General features: G+C 42.9%; 1 protein-coding gene across 1 annotated transcript in view; it reads left to right on the top strand.

The window, feature by feature from the left end:
• ttyh2 (tweety family member 2) overlaps positions 1-20251 on the top strand; it is a 63636-nt gene that overhangs the window by 37631 nt on the left and 5754 nt on the right. The window contains exons 5-11 of the mRNA XM_083994081.1: positions 3717-3812; positions 10477-10549; positions 15913-15982; positions 16121-16176; positions 19097-19189; positions 19300-19392; positions 19829-19971. Of these exons, the coding sequence (XP_083850207.1) occupies positions 3717-3812; positions 10477-10549; positions 15913-15982; positions 16121-16176; positions 19097-19189; positions 19300-19392; positions 19829-19971 (624 nt within the window). The remainder of the gene's footprint in view (positions 1-3716; positions 3813-10476; positions 10550-15912; positions 15983-16120; positions 16177-19096; positions 19190-19299; positions 19393-19828; positions 19972-20251) is intronic.

Here is a 20251-nt window from a genome sequence, read left to right as displayed (position 1 = left end):
AACTCGCATAGAGCCTCATAATACGGTGCGGTGGTTTTAACAACTATGGGATGTTATGAACTATTAACCAAGGCCTTGTCACAAAACCATTAAAGTCATAGTCTTATCATCTCAGAGCAGAGACAGACCCCCCCCCGGCCTTGTGTTGTCTCAGCGGTTATTGTTGTGGAGTCTGCAGGAACAGACACGCCGGTGTGTTTGTATTGATCTGCAATGTGACTCCACTGCTTCTCCGATAATTCAATACCCCACAATGCGTCACACTAATAGAGTAGACAGACCGAGAGAGCAGACAGCCAGACGTTGTAAACTGTTAATGGACTAATTAGCACCGCCTCAACCAAGCAAATTGTTTGCGTGTGTGTGAGTTTCGGCAGAGTGTGTGTGTGTTTGCGTGTGTTTGATTAAACTTATCAAAGTCTAAGTGTTGTTGTCTCAGCGCTGGCTGTCTGTCTTCAGTGTACTCATCCAGAAATATTTTGTTTACTTTCCAAGCTCACACACTGTGTTTGTCATGTTACTTTACTGAGTCATAAAATACAAATTGCAGAGCAGTGATATACCCATCATCTATGCCAGGAATGGCTCCACATCCATTTTAATAACATCCCAAAGCGAAACAGACTCTAAACTAAATTATTTTCTCTCCGTTTTTGATGTTGTTGGATTATTTGGATACAAACTGTTCTTGATTTTCCAGAGGCTATCCAGCAATTAAATGTGATCAAAAAGATCCTTGGTCTCAATTAAAGGTTCCACATAGTATAAAGTGAGATATCCTTCTTTTTATAAGCAGGTGTAGGTTCTGTTTTGATACTGTGAGAATATCAATGTGCTCAGTCCACAGATAAATACACACAGTATTTATTCAGAAACTTAGACTTAAAACTAAATGATGCAAAGCCTGCGGAGCCAGTTCAAGATGCGCCAATCCTGATCAGCTGATCAGTCACATGCTCCCCTCATCTGAGCTATTTAAACCCTCTGTCTACGTACCTGGATCATTCCTGCTCTGCTGCTGCAGCTGCTGTCACCACTGCTATCACTGCTGCTGCTGCTATTGCTCGTGTTGTAGTTGCTGCTGCTAACTGCTGCTCTGGCTGCCTATATGAAGTTTCTCAATCCCACCACATCCTCAGCATCCACCTGTGGGCACTGTTTCTGTGATCCCGTTCAAGCAGATCATTTATCAGGGAATGAATAAAATGAACAGAGCGTGACGTGCTAAAATTATTTATGTTCTGCTTCAGTCAGCGAATAGTTATATGCTCTTGACCTTCCTCTTGTGTTAGGGTCAGCAGTGACCCGTTTTAGGTTTTTAATGCATAAACGTACCACATAAATGTGTTTATTGCTTCAAGGCTTTTTGACTTTGTCAGGAAATTATATTTAAACAAAGTAAAACAAACCAAAAATCACAAAATTCTAAAATGCTCTGGTTAAAATTAGGACATTTGTGGTGTTCTGGTCGGTTTTGACCCGGTTATAACTATAAAAACAATAATTAGAGTTAAAACTGAAATCGTAAGTGCAAAACCAACCTTTTCATGGACAAGGAAGCCTAACAACATAACCAAGAGATGAAAAACAAATTGGATAAAAGAACATGTTTATAGTGGTTTCTACAGCTGATTTAAGACACGGGTCAAAACCGACCCGAACACAAGAGTTGGTAGCAGAAAGCTACAACAAGACGAAGGTTAAATGTGATTTCAATCCAGACTTTGTGATGTCACAACAAAGCAGGATTTGGTTCCTCTTAGGGCTCGTATGAACTTCACTGTCGGAGCCTCTATCTGATGACCTAGATCTCAAGAGAATATGCCTGAGAGAGGAGATGTGAAACTGTATTAAAACCTCAAACATATCCTTTTATAGATACAAAAACTCTAAATAAAACACAGGGAAAGGCTATAACATGGGGCCTTTAAGGGGCTGCCAAGACAGGGAGAGTATGACATAAAAAAGTCATATCTTGCTGCTAAAGCTCTACTCTGAGTGGACTGAAATACGTGATACTGAAACACAAGGTTCAATATAACGACCTGATGTGTACAGGAATATTCAATAAGCCTTTACAAATTAATATGGAACTAATGTGTAGATGACAATGACCTCTGATCCGTCTCTGAAAGAGGTTTTTGTCAGGTTCTCATTATCAACCTCTTAAATTGAAGGCAGCAGACTCAGAAGGGCTCTCAGCTATCCAACACAATTTCTTGAAGAAAAGTGCTTTTCTATTACACATTCATGTAACCTCCAGTCCCCACGTGTCTCTGTGCTCCACTCACTCTAATTAGATTAAGATAACACAGACAAACACGGTGGCAGTGTTACCCCAGAGCCTCCGTGTGCACGGCACGCTGACGTTCCCAGCTCCACGGTGCTCCAAGAAGGGAAAAGATGAAATGAGAGAGAAATAGAGAGGAGGAGGTGGTGATGATGGTGATGTTGCGGGAAAGAAGGGCAAAGGAGGAGGAGAAGGCTGAAAGGGAAAGAGAGGGAGAGAGAGAGCAGGCAGAAAGATTAAAGAGAGTGGATGAGAGAGGGAAGAGTAAAGAGAAAGAGAGAGGAAAGCATGAGAGATGGGGGTCATGTGGGAAGGATCCTGCAGAGTGATGGAGACAGATTGATGGGAAGTAAGAAAAAGTAATAATTAAAACGATAACAAGACCATGCACGTGATGTAGGAGGGACGAGTCCAAGACGAAGGATGGGAAAAGAGAGGAAGATGAATACTGATGGAGTAGGAGATGATAATTAGAGGAGAGAAGAGGGATAAAAAAAATGAGGTGCAGCTTTAATTGGATAGATAGATCACTAGTTCAGGGTGAAAGGTGATATTACTGCCCCCTCCACTTTTTTTCACAGCATAAAACATTCAGCCATATGGATTTGTGTTCATTCATTATTAACCATATGGACAGGCCCTCTGTGTCCAGTCACAAACTGACCACTGCTCACATAACAGATGGATACACTGCAGCACAGGAGTGTATACCCTCAAGCATGAGCACACACTCAGGATGACAGCTATTACATGTGCCCGCTGAGGTGAAAATAAGTGGGACACTCGCGTCCTTTTGGTTTTTTCTGACTTGTTTTCACAAAAAGTCACAATTCTCTGTGTTTACAACCACGTATCTTGTGTCTTTTTAAACCTCTCGGTCCTCTCTGTTCAAAATACGGCCTGACTCGTGTTGTGGCTGATTGGTGCGCTGCAGTTTACAACTGTCAAAACTCATTAAATATATTTTTTGAAACAGTCATTTTACATCAAAATCATGATTAGCATTTGTCATTTGGCACTGAACTCTGTCGCCAGCTGACGATTTTATGTTTCCAGCTGACTCATTTTAAAATGAGAACCATGTGAAAGGGTCTTAATTAATCATTTGATAGCTCTAGCATTAATGCTGAAGTTACACTAGCCAACCAAATAAAGAGTAGATCAGAACCACTAAACTATAGCATCAAACAGGGTTTTTTATACCATAATCTACCTCTGCACTCTATTGATACAGTTTCTATCACTGGCTGAGTTAGAAAAACATGCTAATATATACAGGTGACACTGTTTAAGTGCAGCAATGATACAAAATAAAAACCTGAGTTGCATCAACCAAGGTTTCTCTTGGATGAAACTCTCCATGCTTGTGTCAGGACAGACACTGATCAGCAGCAGGTTAATTTTCTGTCCCCGTCTGTCCCTGCAGGTGGCTCACCTACCTGCTGCTCCTCATCCTGGACCTGATCATCTGCCTGCTGGCCTGTCTGGGCCTGGCCAAGCAGTCTCGCTGGCTGCTAACAACGTGAGTGCAATACGCCCTGGAAATCTGGGTTATTTCTTTTTCTTTTTTTAAACAATAAAAAAAAAACAATCTCTTGCATTTTTTATGTTTTTTTCCTTTCTTCTTCTCCTACACAACTGGAGCTTCATATAGAAACTGGAACATTTCCTTTGTTTCTGCAACATTAGAGCTGCAGCAGCTGGAATCCACTGCTTTTCCAGGTGTTACAACACCAAACTGAATGTGCACTAATTCTTAATGGTAGACTAAATAGTTTGAAAAACTGGACTGAATTAGTGTTGATAGAGACGGAGTTACTTCTCCTCCCATTGGAGAGATTAGGGCAGCAAAGAATCAGATCGTGTCCGGCTACAAACGCTGCCTAGCCCTGTTACATTTCACCCATTTGCCTTTCAGCATCGCCTGCGGTAGGTTGAAGTTGCTCGGGGTGGTGCCGTCTCATTAGCTTTGCTCAACAAACTGGAGGGGAGAGCTGCAGAGAGATGGGAGCTGAGCCATTTGATCTTATCAATACAACTTCTTGAAAACTGTTTTTCCATCTTTAACACTTGACCTGCATCAAATTGCTCCAGACATGAATTATTTTCTATATCACACCGAATTCACTGAATCTCCAGAGCCCTTGTGTGGTTTGTGATTAATTATTTAGTGTTGTATTTTTAGGGCTTTTTTTTCAAATGAATATTTTACTGATTTGACCTTTTATAAGTGACGAAGAGGCATGATAAATAAGTAATAAATACACACATATACTGTAAGTTAAAGCAACCAAACATGATATAAGAAAAATTGTTATGAGAGCATATATTATATATTCATTCTAGGTTTTTGGCCTTTTAAAAGAATTAAAATTGTGTGAAAAAGAGGATCTGCACACTTGGATCAATGCAAGAATCTTCACCTCATCAGGGTAACCTAAGGAAATAGTAAGAAATTCCATACGGAACTGAACTATGACATAGATATAGCACATCGAAATAAATGTTGTGCTGAAAGATGATACTATAAGTGATGATACATTACACACAAGTACTGAACTGTATGTGCAGTATAGCAGCACCTCTGCTTTCATTTAATCTTCTTACAGTATCTACAGCTAAAGTGCATCCATCTCTAATGGGATGTGATTTTTTTTCTCCCTCCCTGCTGTAAAGGAGCTTCCATGGGGCATGAAATCCACCCGAGCCTCCATTCATCCAGCCGAGCGTCACTCTGTCTCTCTCAATCAGTCGGTGCGGGTCGTGAGCTGCACTAAACTTGCCCCTTACGAGCCACAAACCCACCCCCGCCACCACCACCACCACCACCACTTCACCCTCCAACCCTGTGGCTCACACACAACAATGTCTGTCAAGAGTGTCTGCCCTCCCAAGGGATGCTCTCTTCCAGTAGAGTGGATGCGTTTGGAGCAGATTACGCTCTGAGGTCCTATACCGACGCTTTCCGGTGCTTGTAGCTGGCTGCCCCTCCTCCCCCACCCCCCAGTTAGCTAGATCTATGAGCGAGAAAGCAATATCGCACACCTTACTAATGGTCGTTTTCATTTCTTTGAAACCATTTATGCTTCTAGGGGGAGATAGATGTTGCTATATTTTTCTTGCTTTGAGTGCATCCACGTTCATTGACGTCTCAAAGCCTGAGCACATAACAGAGCAGCGATTGGATGAACTGAACCTTAAAGTAAACACGGCGTACACTCATTCATTTACGGATTGCAATGCTTGTGTGTCCCTCATGCAGAAGAAAGCAAAAGGAGAGAGGAAAATAATTTCCCCGGATGACGCAAATCATTAGACCTACAGACAGATTACTTTCTACAAACAATGTAAACAAGTGAGCTCTGCTTCAATTGCGACGTAATTAAATCGCGCAGCATTCACTTGGAAAGAAAGGAAAATATATGTTTTACTGCCTGGAGGAAGCGAATGGTAATAGAAGCTGTGTGTGGAAAGTAATAAAAGTTTAACAGGGGAAAGTCAGAGCTCTTCAAGTAACCTTGAATGTCCAAACTCACTGAAAAAAAATAAGCCTGAGGAAATGGCAGTTGAGTAGCAACTAGTTTTCTACTCATGTAATTGAGCTCACTGATCAAATATCTGCAGTCTGACTAAAAGTAGTGCAACGTATGCAAGAGCGTATTTTCAGTTCGAAACCAGATGAATGTCAAGTACTAGTCTAGACAGAATCCCCTCAAGGCGGCGATGACTCTGATATATGACTGACTCGCAGCAGAAAATATGTTTTATGGAAATGTGGTGACACCAGAATTATGTTTTTTTAAATATATTTAATCACAACATATTGTGATTAACATAAATAACACAAATGTTGTCTCTTCCAACATGACAGTGCATATTTAACATCTTTATGGTTATCTTTTAATGGCTGTGATTACACAGTTTTAGTTTTATTATAATCATTTATTAAAATAATATATATCCCTAACGTTAATCAAAGCTTGATGGATGCAAACTCTGGTCCTTGAAACTGTACTTGGAAATGTATAGTTTGTTACGAATTCAATATCTTCCAGCTCATTGGACTAAGTACATATTCTATATGTATGTAGATGATGCAGTGATCTAATATTAATTTACTTAGCAGCAGTGGTTCAGCCACAGTTGAGCTGCTTCACATCCAGGTCACATCGGGTTGTTGATTTGAAGAAAAAAAAAAAACTTGAGATGAGAGACAGGTGGTTTGATGATTTATTAAAAACTGCAGCTTTCTAACCAAGAAATACAGACTTTGATGCGATGATATAAAACTCCAGAGTGATGGCATAGATTTAACAATACATTTAACGTCCAGGACACATACAGATGATGTACGGTCACTTCACTTATCGCTACCTGTCGAGAAGAGTCAGCTCGTGAAGGGGAAGCTCATTAATTCAGCGAAGGCCACGTGTTTGCGGTGTACAGTTGTCTTGGAACTTCTGATTTACTTAAGACTCATAAACACAATATAATGAAGTGCGCGCTATGTGAGTCACAAATAGTCTCTGACACAACGATCACAAGGCCGAAGCCAAATTTAGAAGCCGAGACAAAGATGTGATTCTAACAGCAATTTGCAGCTCAAGTTGCAAGTTGTTTTCCTCAGTTGCACAGAAAAAAAATCACCTTCCCACACTGATTTAATCCACAGTGACTTGACCCCTTCCTCAGCGAGTGCATTCGCTAGCGCTGATCTGCCCTGCTCGTTGGCCTCTGAGACTTCTTCACTTGACGTGCTTCGCGTCAGGTTTTACGCCCGATTTGCTGCTGCTCTGTGGAGCTGAGCTCAGTGACTCCCCTTCGCCCCACCAGAGCACAAAACTGAATGCAGCCCCTGCCCGGTTTGAACGTGAGCTGCTGGCACAGAGGGGTCGATCAGAGGGCACTACACATGCTACATCCACAAGCTGTGAAATAAACATTGCGTGGCAGTCAGACACACAGGCCAGTAGTTCTCAATCTTTTCCTGTTGAGGCCAACTCCACCAAATCTTTTCAATAGTTTTATTTGAAGTATTTTTTTAAACATGAGGAGATGAAAGTTTTCAATATTTCAAAAGACGAAGCATAAATTAAAGAGATCAAATATTATTTTGTAAAACAGACTTTTATTCCTGTCCCTTTGATCATCTTGTGATCCCTCACATTTACATTGGACTCTCCAAATCATAGATTAGGTTGGGAGCCAGTGCCACAGATTTATGTATATATGTATTTATGTGCAGAGAGAATAAATAAGCTAAATAAGAAACGCGTGGCACATGAAATGGGTTAAAACAAGGAGCAGAAATAGCACTGGTGTAGCAATGTCCTCTCCAAGAAACATGTAGAGGCTACGCTTAAAACAGAATAAATAGACAGGAAACTAATTAATGAGAAAACAGCAGAGCCCAGTTAAAACAGTTAGACTGCAGTGTGCCATAGTTGTGATCATGGTTTAACTTTGACTGACAGCTACAACTGTTAGTTTAACATTTCAGAGTTCATATCAATTTCTTGGACAGAGTAATGACTATGGTTCGATAAGGAAATGTTGTATGATGGCATGTTGCCATTTAGGTTTTTATGAATTAATAGAGACCAGTCACATCTTATTACAACAGATGCTCACCCAACCTTTTCATACGAAATGCAATTATGAAATGAATCTGAGGGCCAAGTCGTAAACTAAATTTTTAATCCAACCAGATCCAAGATATTTATGCGCCTAGACTTCTCGGTACCAAATCCATTTGTTCAAATTAATGTCCAGGCAATACCTCTGACTCTGGCAAAAAGCATTTACTTTGTCTTTGGTTTGTATTCAGGACTAAATTTGAATAAAATAAAAAAAAAAAGCATCCTGTAATTTGTTTTAAGATTTCAATGGCTGATGGGTTAGCAAAGCAAAACAGAAGTGTGTCATCTGCATAGAGATTGGCTTTGCAGTTCGTTGTATTCTTAATATAAAGTGTGAACAACACAGGACAGAGAGTTGGACCTTGTGGAACCTCATATGACAGTAGTGTTAATACAAAACAATCATTTACCATGATCACACCATTAACAAACAGTGTTTGTGGGAGCATGAAGTCAACAGTATCAAACGCTTTTGTTGAATCAACACAGAGGGCAGCACAATATTACCCTCTGTCAACAACAGATGCAACCTAGAAAAAAGATTTTAAGGGAATGATATGAGCTGGATTCTAGGATTTAAGCAACATAGGACAGTTTGTAGTTGTTCACACTGAAAGACATTCCTGTGGTAAGTAGCACTGAAACAGTGAGACAGTAGAGCAGCTCTTCCATCTCCTCTGTTTTTTTCTTTTTATTTTTATTTTTCTGATTTTAAAGCATGATGCCCGCTCTGTGCAGCCTTTCTCTCCTTCCTATCTCGTTACCCGTTAAGTGTCAGGGCTCGGTGAGGGCTCCGTATCAGAGGGAAGGGAGGGAGACAGACCAGGGAGGGGGTGAAAAACTGATAACGCGCAAGGCAGAGGAAAGATATGGGTGGGAGAGAGAGAGAGAGAGAGGGCAAGGGAAACAGAGAAAATGAGAAATGGCAAAATAAAAGATAGAGGAAGAAGGATGGCGGTGTTGGTGGGGCGTGTTGGGAGCTCACCCGGTATCTCCCCAGCACATTGTGAACTGTGTTAACCAGAGAGCTCGTGGGGCATGTTGTAACGGTACGAAGCTCGGTCATGCATACACAAGATATACTACTGAAACACTAGTGGCATGCTGTACGAGGAAAATCGAAAGTGCCTCCGTGGTCAAATCAACAGGAGCTTATTGGATTTTCTGGAGATGATTCTCCCTAATGAGAGCTGATCTATGATAGGACCAACGTTCATCTTTTAATGGGCATTGATTGATCTTCTATCTTACTGAATGCACCCTTACATACATACATACACATCACTGCTGCCCTGCATGCAGAAACATACACCCATCTCTCCTCCCACTTATCGTCACATCTGATGTCATTTTCTGATACTATGAGATCATCAGGGAAGGAGCCGTTGGGAAAATAAAACCACATTTTTTATAACCTCAGGGGTGTGGGAGCAGCCGTCACTTGGGGGGGGGGGGGGGGGGGGGGGGGGGGGGAGTCAGCGAAGCGGACTGCTCGTCCCTGGGTTCATGAAGCCACGGAGCTACAGCTGCACTGTATGTTGATGCTGCAGAATAACTCCCATAGAAATAAACACGACCTCTGACTTTTCAAGTCAGTGAGATCACCACTCCCGCCCCTCGGGGGGCTCGCGCCGTTTCCTTTCAACAACAGAGGCCACTATGAAAATAATTCCATGTGCGTCATTGTATTCCCTCTGTAGGGCGCTGATAACTATATTTACTGCAAAAGTCCACTCTTTCTGCTTTCATTTTGGGATTGTCCATGTCTCTCTCATCTCCATATATTATGGATTTTCTCCCCTATCTGATAGCGTGTTATTTCTTCCTTCTGTCCTATAAAAATATCAAATTAAAGTACCTGTAGCTGACATTTCTACAGAACTATATTTTGTCCTTTAAGAAATTATTAAGATTCCCCTGCTCCAACCACTTTTGGCTTTGGTTCCCTCTCATCACAATATTGTTTAGATAGCAACAGGCAGCTTATTATAGCAAAAAGAAAGCTCTTTAATAAAAACACTACCTGTCCAGCGCCAAGCAGTAGGCAGACAAAGTTTACACCTAGCTGGTAAAAATAGTGAAGCATTTAGCAGCTAAAAGAGGAGATATTTTATCTGTTGGAACAGAGCTAAAAGAGCGAGAGCACTTACATTCATTACATGGACACAAACACGGCTTCAATTAAATGCTAATGTTGCTCTGCATTTGTAAAGAGGCAGCTGTTTTACTCGCAAGTTCGACACTGGGAATTTAAAAGGTGATGATATGTCAGCGTTGTGTTTACAGCTTGTTTCGGCCGGTGCAGTTTCGCTAATGGTTGTGGTTTGGAGAAATGGATTGTCTCCCCTCATAATCAATACAAATTATTGGAAATAATTTACTGCCAAGTGGGATGTGGGATGTAAATCATGAATCGTTTGTTTGTGCCAAGCTTGACTTTGTGTGGACAAACTTGCAGCTTTTACCCGGCTTGTAAATACTGTCTGAGCTGCATTGTGACCTTGCCATTGCTTTTGTGTCTCCCCCCCCCCCCCCCCCCCCGCACAGGATGATGGTGTTTGGAGTCCTGACGCTGGTCCTCAGCTGGACGTCACTGGGAGCCGACCTGGCCACTGCTGTGGTGAGCTGCTGCCCCCCCCCCCCCCCCCCCTCTCCTCTCCTCTGACTAACAGTCTGACCTGATACATACTAGCATTACCCAGTCTGCAATCAATTCTTATCATAGCTGACAGTGATGATGAATTGCTTTACCTCCACGCACACTGCACTTGAAAAATGTCTTTCCCTGTGTGTGGGGTTGGGGGGAGGGGGGGGGGGGGGGGGGGGGGGATGATTATACGCTGCGTGCATGCAGTGCCTTATGTGCTGATGTGCATATACATCCTTGCATGTAAAACACATCTGCCGGGTGTAAGTGCATGACCGTATCTGAGCATCATTTTCCCCACATAATGTGCAATCTCACGTACAAATGTGCACCTTTTATTAATAACTACAGTAAAAAATTTGATGCATTTGAATCTGGCAAACAAACACATTTTGAAAATAATCGCATAGCTGCTAATTAAGTGTCTGCTGAGCGTTTCCAAATGTGAGAGAGCTACCAAGAGCCTGCGCAGCCAGTGCAGTGTCATCTAAAAAAAAAAAAAGGTGTTAGCACCACTCCGCTGCCCAGTTTCAAGTCTTTCTGATCTTAGTTTGTCTTTCTGACACCTCTTGAGCTTTTGATCTCTGCTGTCAAACCGCGCACCTCTAAAAATAGGCCGACAAAAGAGTAAAATTCCCGAGCCCACACCTTGTCAGCATCATGATTCAAGCCTGAATAACTCAACTCAAAGTCGAGGATTGTGACCACAGAAGCCCTAACTGTGGCTTTAAAAGCCCGTCACACTGAATAGGTGAATAATTTGCTCTATTATGGCCCGCAAACATTCGAATAACCTGAAGGGGAAGAGGCATTTCAAAGAATGAACATGAGATGGAGGAGCACTTGGTGTTTGACTCACCTGCCTCAGGCCTGCGTGATATTATTTCTCAGGTTTGTTGTCGGATGTTGTGTTTAGACTCGGGGGCTGCAGAGGATTGTTAACATGTGTGAATGTAAGTTGGAGATAATGAGCGCCGGGGTAGAAAGCAGCAGGAGGAATGATCAGTTACAACATATTAGTCTCTAGTGTCATCCTCCTTTTACATCTGTCTCCTTTACAAGGTTTCTGGCCTCTGTGATCTACGAGCGCTTTGATGCTGAAGCTGTGACACGCAGGGGAAACCAGGACATTCAGTCCAAACTCCTGCAAGCAAATGACATACAGATGATTCACAGTTCAATGAACCTCCTACCCTCTGACATGTGGTGTGTGCAGGTGGACAAGTCCCTAAAATCAAAAGGGCTTCCTTCTCTGAGGAACATAAATATCCAAAATAAATATCACAGCAATGCAGCCATTCATTTCTGCAAGAATTTCTTTAAGTTTCATGGTGATCTATGGATTTGACCTTCATTTGTGTGCATGTGTGTGTGCAAGTGGGATTTGTTGCTTGTATGAAACTGTGTGGGAAAGGTCAGAAAAAATACAACAATCCATCCTTTTGGGTACCATGAGTCTCTGCAGCCATTGATGCTATGTCAAAGCGGAAATGTGGAAATTTTGACCTATAGGACGCAAAAAAAAAAAAAGTGAAATGATCATCTGGAGATAATAACCATCCAAAACCAAGTTTAACTCAACTTTTGTGTCTCTGGTCTACCTGGTGTATGACACTGCGCTATAGAAACTGCTTCACTAAAGTCATTCAGATTTTTCTCTCAGTGTGTGAACTGTGAAATCAGAAAGTCCTTCAACCTGAACCTGTAGATCTATCAACCCTCTGATACGTCCCCTGAACTAGCCCCTCACCCCCACCCCTTACAGCAGCACTGGACCTCAGTCGCCATGGTTATATAATAGTTGGGTTAGGTGATGAAACAAAAGGTTGTGATTTGGGTTAAAGTAATTACGTCCCATACATTAGATGATCTAGCGATGGTTTACATGGTCCAACTCTTGTGGATAATACAAATAATATAAACTGCTGGTTTCACAGGGGAATCAAACACTACTCTACACCACTCCCCTGTGTCATTTTGCTCCAAGCATGGATGTACACCCGTGATGTCACCCATTGGTTTGGGGGAGTCTGTTTTGTGATCCTACTATGGGCATTTGAACTGCGGCATTTTGGATTTTAGTGGGAGTCTACTTTCCATACTTGGAGGAGAGGCAGTAAACTCTATGGGTCAGCCGGTGGAGAACCCGCCCACTGAACTCGAAGCAACCGAGCCGAACCGAGCTAGCCCAAGGCTAATCCGGTCCTCTGTCTGTATCAGCAGGGACCATGAGTCGGCAATAAGGTCATTATAAGCCAGCGGCAAAATATGCTGATACAGTACATGCCAATTAGTGCAAAGATCCAGGAAAAACCTATTTTATACAGTCTATGGGTAAAATAGTACTAGATATTTACTCACCGAAAAAACTGCAACATATAGACTCCTTTGACGCTTAGGAGTAGGCTACAGTAAACAGCACAACAAGCCATATTAAAGCAGATATCAGTGGAATGTTTTTGTTAATATAAGTCCTAAATAGTCCTATTTTCCGTCAGCAATCACTTACATGAAGTATTTCAGCCTAAACACGAGTCTCTCCGTCACTCTGCTCTGCTGTAACCCGAGGAGAAAATTTTCCTTGTGGGATACAAGTGTTATCCAATGAGGAGAGAGAACGGCATGAAGGGCTGTGTGTGCAGCCAAGGGATGCGCGTGAATGTGGTGACGTAGCACGAGGACCAATTGATGCCTGACAAGGGCGGGGGCTGCTAACTCATGGTGCGTTCAAAGAAACTCGTACTTTGTGTTTTTCCTTCCTGTGAAGTCATACCAGTTCGATCTGGTACGAGTTCACGGGTCGGAAGTTACGAGTGGCCGTTATAGGGAACTTTCACAGACAACAGGATGGTAAAAACACGAGCTACGGGTTACCTGGAACGCTACCAAGTCGTAGTTGTGACTTGAAGCTGTAACTTACGGTTTCAAAAGCCTGCCTTGAACGCAGCATTAGCCGAAACGGCCGTGAAGCTGATATCTGCTTTAATTGCCAGAAAAAACTATCCGAAAATAGGCAAACAAACACGGACACAGCAGCGCCTGTTAACCGCTGGATGTAGCCGCGGGCCTCTGGGTGTAGCCTAGCCTAGCCTAGCCCAGCCGATGCTGCTAAGGACGTGTCACTCAGTGTAACCACACCCCAATTTATTTAAGAATTTTAAGCCTAAATAACACTAAAAGTAGCCTGACAAGCCAGATTATATCATTAAAATGTATAGTCTGGCAACGACCGGTAGACCTCGGCTCAATCCAGGGGGCGGGATGAAGGCTGTCTTTCAAACTGCCTCTGCACGCAATAGGGTAGCGCTACGACTAATCAGAGCAAAGAGCATTTTTTTCGCTACCGGAGCAAGCTGGTAGTTTAAACTTTTCCGATATCCCGTCGGCAAAACACCAAATACTGTACATCCTTCTTCGAAATGAATGACTTCAGTGCAGTTTCTTTCTCAACTTTTAAAGAAAATGACAAGTTTAATTCTTTCAAAGTTGATGCCAACGCCAATTCAAACGATTCCTTTGCCAAAGCCATCTTGTTATGTTTTTCACCATCGCAAGTATGTCGTCATCGCGTTAAGCCCGCCCAACGACTCTCTAAACAGATAGAGCGCTGATTGATGAACACAAACGGTGTTCGAGACTCAAAAAGTTCCTATGGCTCGTTTCTAGACCGACCTGCTGAGCAAATATATTTGCTGCCGCTAGGGTGCGTCTAGATTTCTAGGCTACACTTAAAGGGTTGTGGTACAAAAAAATCCCTAACGTGGAAGTGGTATTCACTGGTAAAACCCACAACTCCCCCCATGCCTTTTTTTTACAGTTTCACCACTTTTTTACCTTTGCTGAATAATGACTATGGCCACAAACATAATTATGGGTCACGAAAACCTGCTGCACAAACAACCAGGGCTCGGTCCCCACACCATCACAGCATTCAGCCTGTTATACAACCTGTGGTGTTGACTTTGACTTGCCACCGTCCACTGGGCCTTTTCTCTGCAGCCAGTTTCCATGGAGTCATTTTGGTGGGGGCTTTCAGAGTCTACAGACCGTAGCAAACAGCCGACAGGTCATCCGGTCATCGCGGGGCTAAAGTAAATTGTCATTCACACCTGTGGGGAACTCTCCACACCAGCTGGCTTTAATGGTTTTGGACTGCTGAAGGGGAACCGGAGCAGCTGTAGGGGGCTTTACCGCTCGGCCGTGGCCCAGCCCAGACACACCGCTGCCACCTGAAAATGTCTGAAACGCTTTCTCCTACTCTTGTCGACCTCACGAGCTCATGAAAATGTATTTGCCACTGCAGCCGGGGCCGCTGCGTCCCACTTTAAATGAGAACGAGTACGGTTTGCTGTGCTCTAATGATGTCAGACAGCCACCACATCCGGGGGAACAACAACCACCACGGCACCACACTGTGGCATGTGTGTGTTTATAGACGGTGGATTTGTTTGTCTTGCCGAGGATCTCCGTGTGTGGCTTCAGGTGTGCATGTCAGACGTTTTTTTGTGCTCGACTGGCTGCGTTTATTTGTGTGTGGCTCCAGCATGGGAAATCTTCAAATTGCATGTGCGGGACGGGTGTATGTAGGCTACAGTTAAATTAGTGCCTTAGTACACATTAAATGAATGCATAATGAATGCAGCTCTTCACAGTAACTATGAACCCCTTAATTACTGACAGTGGGAAGTCAGGGCTCCGCATTCTCAAAGAATCACTGTTTTCCCTTTAAGAATTTTAACAAAGTTGCTACTGAATTGCAGAGCTCCTTGGCATCCGCTTCCCCCCGTCTCTGACAAACTGGCTCGGGTTCGCCGAGGAACTCTGCTCACTTTATCTCATCTGTGTGTGGGGCTCATTAGCGTACCCCCCAGAGAAGGTTAAGCTACACGCACTGTGTTTGTCCTGAGCCCGGGGGACGTTTAGCATTCAGCCGGCACAGTTCGAGGGAGGCCGCGGTTCTCCCCCCCCCCCTTTTCTTTTTTTTTTTTTTTACTTTTTTTCTGCTAAGACAGGTTTCTTGTTAGCGCTGTGCAGTGGAGTGAAAGTGGTTGTGACTGACAGAACTGAAAAGTATTCCAGTCTAGACATGTTTAAATGGATTATAAGTGCCAACCTCTTTATTTTCCTCCCTGCGTCAAGAAGTGATAAAGATGATAGTCATCCATGTTATTATTCAGCTTTGTCAAAAGCACTTTGGAGGTGTTAATGAAATATTAATGTCAGGTAGAGTACTTAGTAGTTGACACTCAAATTTATTTCCCCTCTGAAGTTGTGTGTTCATCCTTCTTAGTGCATTCTGCTCAGCTCTGTCTTTGTTGTCTACTGTTTCATTTCAGGGTACAAGTGATTTCTGTGTGTCTCCTGACAAGTACCTCATGAGCCAGACGAAGAGCATCATCGGAGCTGGTGAGCTTCAGCGCGAGTCATGACTAATGTTACATTAATGATGCTGTAAAGCGGCAGCCTTGACAGTAATTGTGTTTCAGTTAAGAGAAAAATGAATGAATGGAAATGAATCAGTGTCTTCTCCTCTGTTCTCCACAGATATTGTTCATTACTACCTTTACTGCAACCAGACTCTCTCCAACCCCTTCCAGCAGGTAAGAAAGCTTTAGAATAAACTGCCAACTGCTGTATGTCAAGGCGACTAAAACGAAGCCAAGTGTGGCTGAAAATTAGCATTTTATTGACACCAGGCCGAGGCGCAGCTGTAGCTGAGGACACTCAATCATGACATATGTCTGCAGCCTTCCCCAATGGTTCAACTAAATATACCTAAATTTGACTCGGTTTGGAACACACATTTTGATCTGAATGCTGAAAATCTTTTGCCTAAGAAGGTATTAAAGAAAAAAGTGATCCTATTCAAATCAGGAAATATCTGATTCAATAATATAGCCTATAAACAGGTTTCAACTTGTTTCAGCGCTGTGTATGGGTTACAGAAAATAGCAGTTTTGATATGATTTCAGCTTGTTAGTGCGCTGCTGTGAATAAAGAGACTCCCCATCTGACATCTGTGTCTCGACCAACTGATTCCTCTCTTAATCCACCTCCTTCTGCCACAACAATGACTATATTTGAATTTAAATCAGGTCCTTAAAACATACTGGAACAGTCATTTAAAGGCACTTGGTGCTCGGTGGTTCACCTGGTAGAGCACGTGTTATAAAAGCTCAGTTCCCGTCTGATCCGTGGCCCTTTGCTGCAGTTCATCCGCTCTCTCTCTCTAACACAATGGCAGAATAAAGGTGAAGTTGCCTTTATAAGCAGGTTAGACAACAGTTAACGTCTCTCAAATAAACTTTGTTGGAAGATAAACGTCTAGACATCTATTGAACGATGGGGAGTTCATTTCGCTTCCTCTCAACCCTCATCTCTATCAAGCTCCTTCTCTCCGACTCGCCTCGCACCACGCCAGCAGGATTTACAGTTTTGTCGTTTCTGTGTTTCCTCCTCTGCGTCTGTATTACTTCACTCTTTGGCAGATATCGGGCAAACAAGCTAAAACACGCCAAAGTTGCACAAGGCCGCCAAGACACAGGCAATAAAATTGCAGATTAGATGAACCAATTCACTCTTCCTCCACCCTCTCTTCTGAGGTTCCTCTTCAGAGATACAAAAGCAAGGGGTTTTGGGTCACATCACCGACTTCACCGCTGACTGATGTCAGTGGTAAAGTCAATTTTCGGTGAGCTCCGGCCCAGCAGAGCTCAGATCTTATTATCTGGATCTTGTGGACATGCCCCGAGGATAACAAGAGCACAGCAGCAGAGGGCAGACAACACTCTCCCTGCCTGGTAAACAAAGTCAGCACTCCCCTTTTTTTTTTTTTTATCCTGCCACAGAGATACCCAACAGGTGCAAAGTTCACAAGCACGCTGGCAGCTACAGGAGTTCACGCTGACCTGCAAACACACAACCTCTTTGAGTTTCTCTCTCGTGACGCCCTCTCGCTCTCATGTATTCTTAGCCCGAGCAGCAGCAGCGCCCTGTAGCTCTGCCCTCTGTGCCCTTGTATTTCACATCACTCCTGCTTCAGCTCTTCTTCCTTCAGCAGCTATTTTTCTATTCTTACCAACGCCACGTCTACCTTTTCTTGCTGTCCTCCTCCTTCCACTTTCGCTGTCCTACTTTTACTTGATTTGGCGCAGAACAAGCTATAACCAAAGCTAAAAGTAAAAATGAAAAAAAGAAGAAAAAAAATCACTAAATCTGCTCATGCCAGTAGACAGTGCAGCAGAGAAAAGCTTTACCATGGACAGTCATCCAGATCCAGAAAAAAAAGTCAGATCAGAGGAAAGCAATTACATTTATGGATAGTTGAAGTAATTGACCATATCCTGTTTCAATTTAACACCGTGCCACAGGGCAAGGCTCCCTGTTAGGTTGTGTGACTGTGAAGACACAATTTTACTCGAAGTTGTAAACGATTATTTCATATAAGGACATGCTTGAATGATAATCAAACTAAAAAAGACATGGTGCACAAGGTGCTGTCTCTCAGGCAGGATGTGATTATCCAGTTATATTGAGCTGAATGTGGAGGAGTTATTGTGCCCCCTGTTGGTGGGGACATGAACCTACAAGGCTACAATGACTAACCCCAGCTACACGAGTCGCTATGTTATGTTTTCTTGCTTGAAAAAGGCCACAATGCAGTTAATACAAGAATTTATTCTAATTTTACAAAAATATAATATAGACAATTTTAGAAAAAAATGGTACAATTCTGCGACTGCTTACTCCGGCTAGCATTAGCTAAAATAACTTCATCATTTTACCTTATGTTTTCCCACCAGTTTCATGGGAACAAAAATGATGCTTTAACAAACTTGTAATTGAGTTTGATTTGCCACAGAGTATGTCAACAGCTGATGAAGTCATCTGTTGAAAGCTAACTAGCCTAGTTTAGCCTTAGCAGCATTTATTTACATCACAGATTAACATTTGCTTTTTTTGTCTTCCATATTCTATATGTTCTTTTATTCATAAATCTATGTGACAAATGCCCTTTGATTTTACTTTAGTTATTAGCATTTAAGAGTGCACTATTTTTGATTTACATAGCTTATGTTAGCCTACAGTTCATATACACTACATATTTATGTTGACACAATTATTATTATTTACATACTCATAAGGTTAAATATTTACATTTGCAGCTTTAAAAGAACAGCAACAAAGTGTCGAGTGAAGCAAAAGCTGCTTAGATGTTAATCCATCTCCATACAGCTGTTTCTTTTATCAGAAGTGATCCATACCACCGCACGATACACCACCAAATGGATTTACAAGGTTATGTAGGATACTATGCTTTTATCTATGTGTTATAAATTCATGAAAGTACAAGAAGTCTGCTCCTACTTTTTGAGAAGCATCACATCATCTAGCAGTGGGACAGTCTTAACCTTTATTTTCCCTGCGTGTGCTCTCTTTTCCATTATCACTTTCCCTTAAGTATTCTTTTAAGATCAATGCTGCTCTTCATTTGCACGCTCTTCACTGTCTTGTTTGCAGCCTCTGACCATCTTCCAGAGGTCCCTGACCACAATGCAGATCCAGATCCAGAGCCTCCTGCAGTTTGCAGTACCCCTGTTCCCCACAGCGGAGGTACCTCCAACACAAACACGACAACTCCTGCTTCATAATAAAGCTGAAGTCTAATTATTTTAAGAATAGGCATGGGGCTGTTTTTCAGTGATGTTGTGACTTCTCCACAGAGAGACCTTCTGGGCATCCAGCATCTGCTCAACTCGTCGGAGGCCGGTCTGCACCAGCTGACCGCCCTGCTGGACTGCAGGGGGCTCAATAAGGTTTGTACGCTGCATCCTAATTGGCATCACGGCAGCACAACTAGGTCAACAGGAGAGTAAGTGGCCACGCAGGATTTCGGCGTAAGACTAAAAGCGGAGCCGGGAACAGAGCAGAGAAAAGCACAACAGACAGAATATTTGAAATTTAACAAGATCAACTTCTCTCTCTGTGTTTTCCTGCATCCGTCTGACTCGAACATACTCGTATTGCTTGTTACTGCAGTGCGGTTTACATGAATAATGTGCACGGAATGAGTGAAGTGTGTGTGCCGTCCTGGAGACCACACACGCCGGTTGCCCTAAGTGCTTTCTCGTTCATCTCCACCTCACTTTTTGGATTCAGACGCGGCGGTTAGGAGTCGAACGAAACGAAAAGCAAAACCGTGCATTCGCCATTTTCATTTGTGCTCATTCATGTTGTGTTTGACCTCTTTAGGACTACCTGGACGCGATGGTGGGGGTGTGCTACGACGGGGTGGAGGGTGTGCTCTACCTCTGCCTCTTCTCCATCCTTGCAGCCTGTGCCTTCACTGTCATGCTGTGTGCCATTCCCAGGGCATGGAGACAAATTGCCTCCAGGTCAGTTCGTTCTCTGCTTGTCTGCCTGCCTGCCTGAGCGCCCTCATTCCCTCATCGTGCACACATCTCTATGCGGCATCACACTCTGTACTGTATGAGCCAGCCCATGCATGTGTGTGAATATTTTTTCACATTATTGTACAAGAGCCCAGTTGTTTTGATACAAATGCAAATTCTGTTGTCGGCCTGCCAGGTGTTGGACGGCAAAACACCGTCTCAAAGTAGCTGATAAATCTCTGGCATTAATCAGTGTTTACTGTGTTCTTCCTCCTTGTAAACA

Source organism: Trachurus trachurus (assembly GCF_905171665.1).
Source record: "Trachurus trachurus genome assembly, chromosome: 19".
Taxonomy (NCBI): Eukaryota; Metazoa; Chordata; class Actinopteri; order Carangiformes; family Carangidae; genus Trachurus; species Trachurus trachurus.
The sequence above is the reverse complement of the archived record's forward strand: the minus strand, read 5'-3'. Positions and strand labels throughout refer to the sequence as shown.